The sequence below is a fragment of the Bombina bombina genome, chromosome 4, assembly GCF_027579735.1.
Source record: "Bombina bombina isolate aBomBom1 chromosome 4, aBomBom1.pri, whole genome shotgun sequence".
Taxonomy (NCBI): Eukaryota; Metazoa; Chordata; class Amphibia; order Anura; family Bombinatoridae; genus Bombina; species Bombina bombina.
Genome location: NC_069502.1, coordinates 820,313,799 through 820,330,148, shown reverse-complemented (window position 1 = coordinate 820,330,148; position 16,350 = coordinate 820,313,799). Strand labels below are relative to the sequence as shown.

General features: G+C 40.0%; 1 protein-coding gene across 1 annotated transcript in view; it reads left to right on the top strand.

Moving 5' to 3' along the window:
- The first annotated feature begins 3,863 nt into the window (after positions 1-3,863).
- Positions 3,864-16,350, top strand: part of LOC128657910 (gastrula zinc finger protein XlCGF26.1-like) — a 33,509-nt gene continuing 21,022 nt past the window's right edge. The window contains exons 1-3 of the mRNA XM_053712338.1: positions 3,864-3,929; positions 4,024-4,150; positions 5,771-5,854. Coding sequence (XP_053568313.1) covers positions 3,864-3,929; positions 4,024-4,150; positions 5,771-5,854 — 277 coding nt within the window. The remainder of the gene's footprint in view (positions 3,930-4,023; positions 4,151-5,770; positions 5,855-16,350) is intronic.

Here is a 16,350-nt window from a genome sequence, read left to right as displayed (position 1 = left end):
ATATCTCAAGACTGATTTTTCTAAGGTTTTATGGACTGATGAAATGAGAGTGAGTCTTGATGGGCCAGATGGATGGGCCCGTGGCTGGATTGGTAAAGGGCAGAGAGCTCCGGTCCGACTCAGACGCCAGCAAGGTGGAGGTGGAGTACTGGTTTGGGCTGGTATCATCAAAGATGAGCTTGTGGGACCTTTTCGGGTTGAGGATGGAGTCAAGCTCAACTCCCAGTCCTACTACCAGTTTCTGGAAGACACCTTCTTCAAGCAGTGGTACAGGAAGAAGTCTGCATCCTTCAAGAAAAACATGATTTTCATGCAGGACAATGCTTCATCACACGCGTCCAAGTACTCCACAGCGTGGCTGGCAAGAAAGGGTATAAAAGAAGAAAATCTAATGACATAGCCTCCTTGTTCACCTGATCTGAACCCCATTGAGAACCTGTGGTCCATCATCAAATGTGAGATTTACAAGGAGGGAAAACAGTACACCTCTCTGAACAGTGTCAGGGAGGCTGTGGTTGCTGCTGCACGCAATGTTGATGGTGAACAGATCAAAACACTGACGGAATCCATGGATGGCAGGCTTTTGAGTGTCCTTGCAAAGAAAGGTGGCTATATTGGTCACTGATTTGTTTTTGTTTTGTTTTTGAATGTCAGAAATGTATATTTGTGAATGTTGAGATGTTATATTGGTTTCACTGGTAAAAATAAATAATTGAAATGGGTATATATTTGTTTTTTGTTAAGTTGCCTAATAATTATGCACAGTAATAGTCACCTGCACACACAGATATCCCCCTAAAATAGCTATAACTAAAAACAAACTAAAAACTACTTCCAAAACTATTCAGCTTTGATATTAATGAGTTTTTTGGGTTCATTGAGAACATGGTTGTTGTTCAATAATAAAATTAATCCTCAAAAATACTACTTGCCTAATAATTCTGCACTCCCTGTAATACTGTCTGTGTGTGTGGTGCTTGTTTACCCTTTGAAGGCTGTGTGTTTTTTGCCTGTCCCTTTAAGACTGTGTGACCAGGCGGTGAGCTGCCCTTTAAGACTGTACTGTGTGAACATTACTGTGAGCTGTCCCTTTAAGACGGTGTGCATGTGGTACTAGTTGACCCTTTAAAGGCTGTGTGGGTTTTTGCCTGTCACTTTAAGACTGTGTGACCACGCTGTGAGCTGCCCTTTAAGGCTGTGCTGTGGGAACATTATTTTCTCAGTAGTTTGTACAGTAGGTACTGACAGGGCTGCTGTAAGTGTCTGTGTGCAGTAAACAGTTACAAATGTATAAAAACCTGTAGGCTGAGGGATTGATGCAATGTATCCATGTAGGTGAGCAGGCTGGGGAAAGTCTATGGGGAAAACGGGGACCTTATACCCCGAAATATGGCTCCCCTATGTTCCTGGAGACACAAACTCTGCAGTATTGTTGGTAGCCCTCATCTGAACCCCCAGACCAATTTGTCAGAGGCAACTTCTCTATAATGTACAACTTATAAAAGGTGCAGGGGAGGAAGGGGTGTGTTGTGTGTGTCAGAGGTAACCTCTCTATTATAATTATATATCTGTATAAAAGGTACTGGAGAAGGGACTGTGTGTGAGGCAGAGGGAACCTCTCTATAATATTATATATCTATATATAAGGTACTGGGGAGGGGACTATGTGTGAAGCAGAGGGAACCTCTCTACAATATTATATATCTATGTATAAGGTACTGGGGAGGGGTGTGTTGTCTCTGTCAGAAGGAACCTCTCTATTATTATTATATATCTGTATATAAGGTACTGGAGAGAGGACTGTGTGTGAGGCAGAGGGAACCTCTCTACAATAGTATATATCTATGTATAAGGTACTGGGGAGGGGTGTGTTGTGTGTCAGAGGGAACCTCTCTATTATAATTATATATCTGTATAAGAGTTACTGGAGAAGGGACTGTGTGTGAGGCAGAGGGAACATGTCTATAATATTATATATCCATATATAAGGTACTGGGGAGGGTGTGTTATCTCTGTCAGAAGGAACCTCTCTATTATAATTATATATCTGTATATAAGGTACTGGAGAGAGGACTTTGTGTTAGACAGAGGGAACCTCTCTACAATATTATATATCTATGTATAAGGTACTGGGGAGGGGTGTGTTGTGTGTGTCAGAGGGAACCTCTCTATTATAATTATATATCTATATATAAGGTACTGGGGAGGGGACTGTGTACATGTATATAATATTATAGAGAGGTACCCTCTGCCTCACACACAGTGTGCTTATACAGTGTGTATCGGGCATTGGGGTATAAACCTTTAGGGTTTAGTGTAACCAGAATACCGAGCACCACAGGGATTTTTAGACCCTGCAAGTGTATGTAAATTGTTTATTAGGGTCACTCACACTGTTGCTACTGGGGTGAGTGCTGAGTGTCTCAGAGGTCAATAAAACCCACTCAGGGTATAACATTTTTCTCACTGATCCCTTTATTAAGGGGTTTAGGACTGTCTCATCTGGCCTCACCTTGTTAATCCTGTGAGAACTCATTGGGCGTAGCAGGGATCAGGACATGTGAGAGCTTATTAGCCTTTTCAGATTCTTGTAATAAAGTTTAAACACTATACGTTAGAGAGAGCAGAGAGGATTTTCGAGTCTTAAAGAATCTACAGAAATGTAATTAAAAAGGAAATTAAACATGTACGTCACACATTCTGCAGTTTTCCTGAATTATTGAGACATAAGTGAGGTTTGAGAGATGTAGAAACAGATCTGTACATTAATATGTGACATTTACACCCTCCTCTCTAGTTATAGGTCAGTGTTACTCTCATTAACAAGGTGAATACCTGTTGTTCAGTGACATTAAGGATCAAAATCATTTATTGGAGTATTGGTGCTAATTCACGTGTGACCAACAAGAAGACGACTGAGAAGAACCAAACCTCAGAGATCTACTGAACATGCTGACTGGGGAGGTGAGGATGATAAGTCATATTGTCACTTATCTGCTGTTGTGTGTGTGTGTGGTTATTAATGTATCTGGAATTTTAAATGTAAACTTGGCATATTTAAAACTTAAAGTGAATGTCAATTTTGAAGAATTAGTGCCTGGTTTTTAATAAACCTATTAAAAATCAAGGGCACTTTAATTCATCAAAAATGACATTTTACTAGTTTTCTTCAAAAACTTACCTTTTAATCCGGCTTTCTCCAATCACAGCTCCCCCCAGGGGAATCTTGGCCTGATGCAACGCCGTGATTGGAGGAACCCGGATTTGTCATTTTGGACCCGCGAAGACGGCTTGCGACGGGCGGAGGAAGTGCTGGAGCGGCTGCCAGGATTAAAAGGTACATTTTTGAAGAAAACGAGTGAAATGTCAATTTTGATTAATTAAAGTGCCCTTGTTTTTAATAAGATTATTAAAAACCGGGCACTAATTCATCAAAATTGACATTCACTTTAATTATGAAACAACTTAAAAATAGTCATTGAATTTAAAACTAAAAGTACACATTACATAATAAAAATGCAGTGCAAACAAACATGCTTACATTTTTTTATTTAAGTTGAGCACTCCAACTCTGTCAGCTGTTTCTTTAGAAAACTTAATTTCTTCTCTTACTCTCCTGTTTTGTTCCTTGAGATCCCAATAACTTAAGTTGGCCTAATTGCTTCTCCCATCTGTCCTCAACCATATTTTCTCTTCTGTTTATATCACCATTTATATCACCATTTAAATTCCTGTCTCTCCAGTTTCCTGTATATGATCCTCTACATTTCTGATATCCCCAAACATTTCTCCTGGTTCTTGTCTGTGATTCTTCAGATTGTTCTCTATTGACTGTTTCACCACTGAAATTACCTTATGCGTATATGGGTGATCGTCTGGTGCTGAGCGACCTTTATACAACACACACAGCAATACCCCAGGGTCATCAGGCAATCTCTGGATTTGGTCATTGACACAGTCTGTGTGGTTTATACTTTTCAATATAAATCCTGTTTTTATGGTTTGAGATTTTTTTATTTTAAGGAACAAATGGAGTTTGATGAAGTTGCAGTTTATTTCTCGGAGGAGGAGTGGGGCTGTTTAGCTGAAGAACAAAAAGAGCTTTATAAGGATGTGATGATGGAGAATTACCTGACCCTCAGCTCTCTAGGTAATAATTTATATAACTCTACAGGGAATGGGACAAAGAGGAAAACACATATAAGGGACACATAAGCTGGGCTTTTGTTAAACAGGTATACAATCTGAGTAAAAACAAGCACAGATAGGGGGCACCCTCATAAGAAAGCAAGAAATAAGCTTATGGTTACAAAAGCAAACCGTCCCAATAGCGATAGCAAACAATGTCTAATGCGTCAGTGGGCTGAATATAAAATGTGCAGAGTCTTATAAGTTTGAAGAGGATTTCAGGCCCAGGCTGCTCACTAAGGATAAGGCTCATCTCCCAAAATCAGTAATCTGTATATAACAAACATAAACAGGGGCGTCACATGGCCAAGTACAGTAGGATTTGTACTATTAGATGATATAACATAAATTAATGCAGTCACGTGTAATGTTGCACCAAAAGCGAAAGGTGCAAATCAGACAGGCTGGATTCTCACAGTCATCAAGCAGACTGGTCTCCTGCAAAACACCAATAGCGTTGTCAGCAATCCCCCAGCAGACTTGTGTGTCAGGGGAACGATGAGTTTACAGCAAGTTTTTTTACCTCATTGTTTTCAATAAATGTAGTTTTGATTTTAAACTTTGCTTTAAACTCATCGTTCCCCTGACACACAAGTCTGCTGGGGGATTGCTGACAACGCTATTGGTGTTTTGCAGTAGACCAGTCTGATAGATGACTGTAAGAATCCAGTCTGCCTGATTTGCACCTTTCGCTTTTGGTGCAACATTACATGTGAGTGCATTAATTTGTTATATCATCTAATAGTCCAGATCCTACTGTACTTGGCCATGTGACGCCCCTGTTTATGTTTGTTATCTATAAAATCTGTGAGTTGGTTATAACAGGGATTTGTTGCTTAATAAAATTATTCATGAGATCTACAGCCCTGTGTAACCTTCCCTTGCACTGCTCCCTGCTTGTTCATCTAGCTGAGGTCCCATAACCATTTATACATCACACACTGTGCTACTGGCCCATAGTGATCCTATCATGCATGTGTGTGGCAGACGGCTTCTCTTTCTGTATTTATTAGTATTATGAACCTGGGCAATGTCTCACTAAGGGCGATGGGAGAAACGAGACATGGACTCCTTGCTCAATGTTCTTAAAGGGATATGGCTGCACCTCATTGATGAGGCTCAAAGGAAGCTAAAACAATCATCTGGGGTTGCCATTTCCCTTATTCAGAGGAGAATTGGCTGGTATTTCAGGGCTGGACTGACCTTGTTAGGCTGGATCAGACTGATTTACATCAGGAACTTTTTTCTCTGTGAAAAGCACAATTTGGGCTAAAAGAAGCTACACTCAGGTGGTAACTGGGCCATAGAACAAGCCACTGAGCTGTTTGTTTGTTCCTGGCAGACTGCTTCTCTTTCTGTTTGTGTACTGTGTGTGATGTCATAATACACAGTGAGTGCCCAGTCATAGGCTCTTCATAATAGTTCTAGGTGTGGGAAGCATAATTGTATTTTTTTTTTCTATAAATTTTTCTTTTACTCAAAAGTTATTTGCGGTTAAGTTAAACTAAATGTCAGCAGCAGATGTGAAAATTATTTTTTACTGATTTCTATCTCACATAACCTGTTATTTCTGTCCATACAGGATATGTTCATATGAAACCTTTACTTGTTACAAAGATTGAGCATAGAGAGGAGCCGTATGTGAGCAGTTTTCCAATTACCAAAGGTGAGTAGTAAATTCCTACAGTGACAGTTTACTATAAAGTAACATTTCTTGTTTAGTAAATTGATCTGCTGTGGACCAAATATCTTGGCTCACCCTAATAGCACTCACCAACAAAGAGTTGTTTTCTTTTAAGGAGGATGGACATTAGTAAAGAACCTCTCCTGATACCTGATGGTATTCTTTTTGTTCCTCTCTCCTAATAAAATGGACAGTTAGGATTATTATGTGGTAATTTATTTATTAACTGGTGCAAATATCTAAACACTTTATTTATGTGTTACTTGTAGTAACTAGAGTTGCCTGCTTTCTGTTATATGAAACCTGGATCGTATTTTTTTATTTTATTTAATACCGCCATTCTTAGCCACATTTATCACACAATATTTATTTTGCTTTTGATCTATATGTCTGAGATTTTATTGGATAGATATATGAATAGTGTTAATTGTATAATTTACTCATTACAACTCTTAGAAATCCAAGTGCCTTAACTACTAAAGATGTTGATTCCATGGGGGGTAGTTATCAAGCCGTCAACCTCAAATACGCTGGAATTCCGCAGCGTATTTGTGGCAAGGCTGATTCGCCTTAGTTATCAAAGGCTAGAGACCGGCAAAAGTAGAATTTTGTGACGTAAGCTTCGATCCGCCGGACTCAGTCCGACACAGATCGATTCTTAGGTCACTCCAGATGTTCCGCACACAAGTGCGGCACAATCTGACTACTTTTGCTAGTTATCAAAAAACTAGCAAGTACGCTCGGCACTTTTACGGCCCAGCGTACCTGGTTTTCAAACCGCCGCCCTGGAGGCTGCGGATCCCATAGGAATCAATGGGAGTCTGACCATAGCGAAAGTACAAGTTCGCTGCTGCCAGACATCCCATTGATTCCTATGGGAGCTGTTTACACCTAACACCCTAACATGTACCCCGAGTCTAAACACCCCTAATCTGTCCCCCCTACACCGCCGCAACTAAATACATTTATTACCCCCTAAACCGCCGCTCCCGGAGCCCACCGCAAGCTACTCTATACCTATTAACCCCTAAACCGCCGCTCCCGATGCCCACCGCAACTATAATAAATGTATTAACCCCTAAACCGCCGCTCCCGGAGCCCACCGCCACCTACATTATACCTAGTAACCCCTATCCTGCCCCCCCTATACCGCCGCCCTCTGTAATAAAGTTATTAACCCCTATCCTGCCGATCCCGCACCTCGCAGCAACTAAATAAATAGTTTAACCCCTAAACCGCCGCTCCCTGACCCTGCCGCAACCTATATTAAATTTATTAACCCCTATCCTGCCCCCCACTACACCGCCGCCACTGTAATAAATGTATTAACCCCTAAACCTAAGTCTAACACTAACCCTAACACCCCCCTAACTTAAATATTAATTAAATAAATCTAAATAATATTTCTCTTATTAACTAAGTTAATCCTATTTAAAACTAAATACTTACCTTTAAAATAAACCCTAATATAGCTACAATATAAATAATAATTATATTGTAGCTATCTTAGGATTTATTTTTATTTTACAGGCAACTTTCAATTTATTTTAACTAGGTACAATAGCTATTAAATAGTTATTAACTATTTAATAGCTTACCTAGCTTAAATAAAGAGAAATGTACCTGTAAAATAAAAACTAACCTAAGTTACAATTACACCTAACACTACACTATACTTAAATAAATTATTCCTATTTAAAACTAAATACTTACCTGTAAAATAAACCCTAAGATAGCTACAATGTAATTAATAATTACATTGTAGCTATTTTAGGAATTATATTTATTTTATAGGTAACTTTGTATTTATTTTAGCTAGTTAGAATAGTTATTAAATAGTTATTAACTATTTAATAACTACCTAGCTAAAAGAAATACAAAATTACCTGTAAAATAAATCCTAACCTAAGTTACAATTAAACCTAACACTACACTATCATTAAATTAATTAAATAAATTAACTACAAATAACTACAATTAAATACAATTACATAAACTAACTAAAGTACAAAAAATAAAAAAAGCTAAGTTACAAAACATAAAAAAATAGGTTACAAACATTTTAAAAATATTACAACTATTTTAAGCTACTTACACCTAATCTAAGCCCCCTAATAAAATAACAAAGCCCCCCAAAATAAAAAAATGCCCTACCCTATTCTAAATTAAAAAAGTTCAAAGCTCTTTTACCTTACCAGCCCTTAAAAGGGCCTTTTGTGGGGGCATGCCCCAAAGAATTCAGCTCTTTTGCCTGTAAAAGAAAAATACAACCCCCCCCAACATTAAAACCCACCACCCACATACCCCTAATCTAACCCAAACCCCCCTTAAAATAACCTAACACTAATCCCCTGAAGATCATCCTACCTTGAGTCGTCTTCACTCAGCCGAGCAGCGATGGAACCGAAGTGGACATCCGGAGCGGAAGAATTCCAATCGGAATTAAGGTAGGAAAAATCTGATTGGCTGATGGAATCAGCCAATCAGATTCAAGTTCAATCCGATTGGCTGATCCAATCAGCCAATCAGATTGAGCTCGCATTCTATTGGCTGATCGGAACAGCCAATAGAATGTGAGCTCAATCTGATTGGATCAGCCAATCGGATTGAACTTGAATCTGATTGGCTGATTCCATCAGCCAATCAGATTTTTCCTACCTTAATTCCGATTGGCTGATAGAATCCTATCAGCCAATCGGAATTGAAGGGACGCCATCTTGGATGACATCCCTTAAAGGAGCCTTCATTCGTCGGTAGTCCGTCGGTAAAGAAGGATGTTCCGCGTCGGCGGGATGAAGATTGAAGACCCGGCTTGGAAGATGACATCGCCCGGATAGAAGACTTCTTCAGCGCCTCTTGGAAGATGACATCGTCCGGATCGAAGACTTCTTCAGCGCCGCTTGGAGGATCACTTCATCGGATGGAAGATTTCTTCAGCGCCGCTTGGAGGATAACTTCTTCCGCTCCGGATGTCCACTTCGGTTCCATCGCTGCTCGGCTGAGTGAAGATGACTCAAGGTAGGATGATCTTCAGGGAATTAGTGTTAGGTTATTTTAAGGGGGGTTTGGGTTAGATTAGGGGTATGTGGGTGGTGGGTTTTAATGTTGGGGGGTTGTATTTTTCTTTTACAGGCAAAAGAGCTGAATTCTTTGGGGCATGCCCCCACAAAAGGCCCTTTTAAGGGCTGGTAAGGTAAAAGAGCTTTGAACTTTTTTAATTTAGAATAGGGTAGGGCATTTTTTTATTTTGGGGGGCTTTGTTATTTTATTAGGGGGCTTAGATTAGGTGTAAGTAGCTTAAAATTGTTGTAATATTTTTAAAATGTTTGTAACCTATTTTTTTATTTTTTGTAACTTAGCTTTTTTTATTTTTTGTACTTTAGTTAGTTTATGTAATTGTATTTAATTGTAGTTATTTGTAGTTAATTTATTTAATTAATTTAATGATAGTGTAGTGTTAAGTTTAATTGTAACTTAGGTTAGGATTTATTTTACAGGTAATTTTGTATTTCTTTTAGCTAGGTAGTTATTAAATAGTTAATAACTATTTAATAACTATTCTAACTAGCTAAAATAAATACAAAGTTACCTGTAAAATAAATATAATTCCTAAAATAGCTACAATGTAATTATTAATTACATTGTAGCTATCTTAGGGTTTATTTTACAGGTAAGTATTTAGTTTTAAATAGGAATAATTTATTAAAGTATAGTGTAGTGTTAGGTGTAATTGTAACTTAGGTTAGTTTTTATTTTACAGGTAAATTTCTCTTTATTTTAGCTAGGTAAGCTATTAAATAGTTAATAACTATTTAATAGCTATTGTACCTAGTTAAAATAAATTGAAAGTTACCTGTAAAATAAAAATAAATCCTAAGATAGCTACAATATAATTATTATTTATAGGTAAGTATTTAGTTTTAAATAGGATTAATTTAGTTCATAATAGAAATATTATTTAGATTTATTTAGTTAATATTTAAGTTAGGGGGGTGTTAGGGTTAGTGTTAGACTTAGGTTTAGGGGTTAATAATTTTATTACAGTGGCGGTGGTGTAGTGGGGGGCAGGATAGGGGTTAATAAATTTATTATAGGTGGCGACGGTGTAGGGGGGGCAGGATAGGGGTTAATAAATTTAATATAGGTTGCGGCGGGGTCAGTGAGCGGCGGTTTAGGGGTTAAACTATTTATTTAGTTGCGGCGAGGTGCGGGATCGTCAGGATAGGGGTTAATAACTTTATTATAGAGGGCGACGGTATAGGGGGGGGCAGGATAGGGGTTACTAGGTATAATGTAGGTGGCGGTGGGCTCCGGGAGCGGCGGTTTAGGGGTTAATACTTTTATCAGAGTTGCGGCATGGTCTAGGAGCGGCGGTTTAGGGGTTAATACATTTATAAGAGTTGGGGCAGGGTCTAGGAGCGGCGGTTTAGGGGTTAGTAACTTTATTTAGTTGCGGGGGGCTCCGGGGGCGCCGGTATAGGGGGTAGAACACTGCAGTTTAGTGTGAGTGCTTAGTGACAGGCTAGCAATAAAGCTGGGAAAAAGCCGAAGAGCAGCGAGATCGGATGAGTGATAACTCTCACAGTCCGCTGCTCATCGCCCCGCGGCTTTTTGACAGCTTTATTTGATAACTTAGGCGTATTTTTTCAGGTCCGCGGCGGCGAAGGTAGGCGAGCTTAGGCGGGCGTATTGGGCCGGCGAAGGCAGGAAAGTTGACACAATGATAACTACCCCCCCATATGTTCTTTATGCACTAGAGAGATCTGGAGAGACAGGTGTTTCTGTAGTTCCATTAATAACTCTATTGATCACCATGTTCAACCTCCTCCTGATAAGTTATGTAGAAACGGATTCATGTGTTCTATCTGAATGTAAGAAGCTTAGTTACCTCCATTATTAATTGAGTTTGATCCTGGAAATAGGCATTTTAAAGAAATTATTTCCTTTGCTCTATCTTTGTTTCTGCATTTTAACAATGCTGCATGCACCCTTATTCATAAGACTGATCATATTACATTGGCCACTGCTGATTAGTCGTCATTTAGGAAAATACCTGGGTTTCCTGTTTTCTCTGGCACTGATGGAGATGTTTCACACCAAATGGTAAAAATCTTAGCAACATTTGCAGATTCCTTATAAATTGGTCTTTCATATAAAATCCTACATTTGATTTATGCTAATGTGGATCATCTCCCTATACTTGATGCCACCATTACATTATTAAAGAGGAAAATTATGTTTGATATGACTGGTTCTAGTTCATTTCATGACACCATGGATAAGAAAATGAAGACCCATTTTGATCATCTGACCTAGGAAGATATTTTCTAGTCTGACTTGAGCATGGGTGTGACAGGAGTGTTGCAGTAAAGGTGTTTATGAGATTGCGGTGGGAGGGGTCTGATCTGAGGAATCATGTGACAAATCACCTACAGGGCCATTAGCTTTATCTTAGCTTTTATGTGGATGTAGGGCTGACAGATTGTCCAAATGGGTTTCAGTAAGCAGATGTTGGTTCACTGTTGTGAGATGTGTTTTAAAGAACCAATAAATACATTAAAATTGCATAATTAACCTGTACATAATAACAAGACAATACAATAACACCTACTCTGAATTTCATAAATGCAGTAGATTTTCTTCATAAACAGGGAGAGTCCACAGGTGCATTATATACTTTTGGGAATTCAGAACCTGGCCACCAGGAGGAGGCAAAGACACCCCAGCCAAATGTTTAAATACCTCCCCCACTTCCCTCATCCCCCAGTCATTCTTTGCCTCTCGTCACAGGAGGTTGGCAGAGAAGTGTCAGAAGATTTCGGTTTAGTCTCTTATGGAGTGTAGTACTCTTCGGAATGGGACTGGAGTTTTAAGTAGTCCTGTCAGCCTCTCAGTGAGAGCATGGATGAAAGTTAGAGTCCGGAGATGCAGGAAGAGTCTTTCGCGGAACCATCCCGACTCATATTAAAAGTTCCATTAGCAATCAGCATTGACGAGTTTCGCTGCCTGCTTTCTTCTCTCAAGTCGATTTCAGAAGCGACGCTACTATCTGTCACACTTTTTTGCAGGCTGCGCGGTCTTTACGGACTTGCACGCTTTTTCTTGGACTGCACGGTACACCTTGTGACTGGGCATGGTCATGTTTTTGTTCTCCATTTCTGTATTCCTGACCGTATGGTGATAGACAGAGTCTGTTTCGCTAGGGTCTGGGTCATAGAAGGTGGTGAGTGCCCCATCCATTGGGGGTATAAGGTGCTGTTTATTTTCTGTCCATATTTACAATCTCCAAGTTGTGGAGGATTCAGATTTTTTTTGAGATGGAAGTCTCTGATACAGATTCTACTTCTTGCGAACAATATGAATTGGCCTGGGTGATTCATGCCCATCAATCGTGTTCCGAATGCCGCTTTAGAGTGCTCTATTCTCCGGAAACGGGGAACTTAGAGTCTGCTAAGCCATCCGCCCCTGAAGATTCCACATCCCACGAGGCGCATGCCCTAGAACCTTCTTTTGCTACGCAGGTGTCCCAAATGCCATTTATCCTTCTCCGAAAGGCAGCTTGTTTCTTCCAGAGGTTACTGTACGGTTCCGCAGGGCCATATCTATGGTGCTGGCACATTTACATCTTCCAGGGAGATATTGTCCATGTTCTGTTAACAAGGGCTCGTCAGGCGTGGGATCGTCTGGTCCAGATCAGCCCTCTGGGGAAGCGGTTTCCTCTGAGGCTTCAGGGGTTCAATCCTCAGGGCCAGGGTCATCAGTTGCCTCAGTGGATGTAAGTCTTGCCTTTCGCTATAGACTGGCGCGCCTTCGTGTCCTGCTGAGGTATGTTTTGGCAGTGCTGGAGGATTCCAGTCCTATTGGGTTGGTGGATCCTCGGTCTTCCATTCCAGATGGCAAGCCGGGTTAGACGAATGGGGATGAAGTAAATCTCCTTGTCGTCTCCTTTTTCTTTTTTGAGTATCTTCTTCCATTTTTGAGCTTTGGAAGATTTTGATCTCTGACTGGCTGGTCCTGTTAGTGTTTCCGTTCTTCTTGGGCGTTAACCTGCAGGTGTGGCCCTTATTTTATGTTGATCCGGTTATGATGTATTTAATTTAATTTTGAAAGCTCATGTCTGTTATAAGTTTTTTTCCTTTGGAAACATTTTCTTTTCTGGAATTTGATACTAGCGATTTTGTGGTCACATTGGCAGCTTCTACGGAAGTTATGTGAAAAGTTAGGACATATTATGTCTACCGTTTGTCTGTTTAATTTGTCTATCCCTTCTAGGGTGGCGACTTCCTGTGACCTTGGACAGTTTTTTGGGTGCCCCATTTATACCTGGCTGGTCCCGTTGGGATGCCGATTGGCTCATTCTTGTGTTGAGTTTTGTTTTCTTGTTTAGTTACAAGTTATAGGTGGCCTTTTTGTTCCTAGAATTCAGGCTGGTCCTCATTTGTTCTTCTGGGGGCATCAGAGGGGATTGTGCTCAGTCCTCATTGGCCTTTGCATTCTTAGCTGGCAGGTTTTCCAAGGTTCGGATCCTGCTACGGCGTACTCTGTAGGCTCCTGGATCAGGTGCTAGAGTTTTTCTCCTTCCCAGTGGGTTGGAGGTTCAGAGGATTCCATGGAAAAAGTTTCTGGTGTCGTTTCCTCGTCTTCTCTTTTGAGGCTTCCTTTGGGATTGTCCTCTTGGACTCTGTTTCCTTGATGACGGTACCTTTTACTTCTGGTCGAGGCTGATGTGCCTTTTGTTCCCTTCCTTGGGGTTGGCCTTCTGGTAATCTTTTTCAGGAAGTTAGGGCCTTTTGGCCTTTTTCTACTTTTTTTTTTCTGCTCCCATATTTTTAGAGGTTGCAGATTAGGTTGTCTTCTTTTTTCCCTGTGTTTGCCCCTGCTTAGGCGTCTTGGGTTTTCATCCACCAGGGTTTAGGATGCTCGTTCATTCATTAATTCCTCAAGTGGTAGGGGTTTCCGGGAAGATGATTCTGAGAGGATCTTGGAGACTACTGTTGTCTTCTCAATCCAGATTTTATAAGGGTTGAGCTCTGTTCCCTTGTACGTTTACCTTAGTCTTTGGACTTGGTGGGTGTTATCCCTAGAGCCTTTAGGGTCAACCAGAGTAGCTGGGTGGCTTTCATCATTGCCTCGTACCCTTTAAGTTTGGAGTTGTATCCCGCTGTGGGTGTCTTTTAAGCAATTTGTGTCTGGGACGCTTACGTGAGAGTTCAGTGTCCAAGGTGCCTTGGATATGACTGTGATTGCATCACCTGTGGTGCAAAGTCTGCTCCGGATGGGGTAACCCGGTGGTTCCTCAGGGGTTATTAGTTTGTTTAAAGCCGGTTCCGAGTTCCGGGGTGTCAGGGTTCCCTGTAGAGTTATATAAATTATTACCTAGAGAGCTGAGGGTCTGGTAATTCTCCATCATCACATCCTTATAAAGCTCTTTTTGTTCTTCTGCTAAACAGCCCCACTCCTCCTCCGAGAAATAAACTGCAACTTCATCAAACTCCATTTGCTAAGCTTTCTGATATTCACTGTTTTGTGCAGGCTTTGGTCCGTATCATTAAATCAATCTCTCCTCCTTGGAGTCTTAATTTGGTTTTGAAGGCTTTACAGGCTCATCCTTTTGAGCCTATGCATTCTTTATATATTAAACTACTTTCTTGGAAAGTGTTGTTCTTTTTGGCTATCTCTTCTGCTAGAAAAGTTTCCGAATTATCTGCTCTTTCTTGTGAGTCTCCTTTTCTGGTTTTCCATCAGGATAAGGCAGTCTTGCGGATTTAAGTTTTTACCTAAACTTGTGAATTCTAATAACATTAATAGGGAAATTGTTGTTCCCTCTCTGTGTCCTAATCCTAAAAATTCTTTGGAGAGATCCTTACATTCTCTGGATGTGGTAAGAGCTTTGAAATATTATATTGAAGCTACTAAAGATTTCAGGAAGACTTCTAGTCTATTTGTTATCTTTTCTGGTTCTAGGAAAGGTCAGAAGGCTTCTGTCATTTCTTTGGCATCTTGGTTAAAGCTTTTGATTCATCATGCTTATTTGGAGTCGGGTAATCCCCGCCTCAGAGGATTACGGCTCATTCTACTAGGTCAGTTTCCACTTCCTGGGTTTTTAAGAATGAAACTTCTGTTAATCAGATTTGCAAAGCAGCAACTTGGTCTTCTTTGCATACTTTTACTAAATTCTACCATTTTGATGTTTTCTCTTCTTCAGAAGCAGTTTTTGGTAGAAAAGTACTTCAGGCAGCTGTTTCAGTTTGATTCTTCTGCTTATAAAGATTAAAACTTTTGATTTGGGTTGTGGATTAATTTTTCAGCGGAATAGGCTGTCTTTATTTTTATCCCTCCCTCTCTAGTGACTCTTGCGTGGAGTTCCACATCTTGGGTATTTGCTATCCCATACGTCACTAGCTCATGGACTCTTGCCAATTACATGAAAGAAAATATAATTTATGTAAGAATTTACCTGATAAATTCATTTTTTTCATATTGGCAAGAGTCCATGAGACCCACCCTTTTTATGGTGGTTATGATTTTTTTGTATAAAGCACAATTATTCCAATTCCTTGTTGATGCTTTTTGCTCCTTTCTTATCACCCCACTTCTTGGCTATTCGTTAAACTGAATTGTGGGTGTGGTGGGGGGTGTATTTATAGGCATTTTGAGGTTTGGGAAACTTTGCCCCTCCTGGTAGGATTGTATATCCCATACGCCACTAGCTCATGGACTCTTGCCAATATGAAAGAAATTAATTTATCAGGTAAATTCTTACATAAATTATGTTTTCATGATGGTGAGAGTCCACGAACCCCACCCTTGTTATTCTGTACAGCTGGTGGCAGGACTTGTTTTGCACTTCATTTACCCTGCTTTGTCGTTTCTTGCTTTTCTAGTTTTATTTCTCCACTTGGCCATATGTATGACTGAGGGATGGTGGGAGAGTGGGAAGAATAAAACCTCTGATTTGTAGGGATCTTTCTGCCTCCTAGTGGGGTTGAGTGTAATCCCACATGTGGCTATTGTGTGGACTCAGCCTCATGAAAAATGTTTGTCAGATAAACAAAATCTAGGTTACAATATGGCACCACCCCACAGAGGAGATATGCAGCTTAAAGGGCCATAATAACCAAATGTTTAAACACTTGAAATTGATGCAGCATAGCTGTAAAAAGCTGACTAGAAAATATCTCCTGAACATCTCTATGTAAAAAAGAAAGATATTTTACCTCAAAAGTTCCTCAGTAGCCACCTCCCATTGTAAAGGATTTCTAAACAGCATTTTAATGTGTCTGTCCTGGGACAGCTTAGGGGATGAGCCTCGTGAAATCTCATATTTCACCAATCAGGTAAAGGAAGCTTACTATGAAATCTCATGAGAGTTAAGTCAAATCTCATGAGATCACAGTAAGAGTTCATGACCTCAGCACTGCTGATGCTGATTGGCTGCAGTTCATTTCTTCATTTTATTTTTATTTTTACCTGCAGCT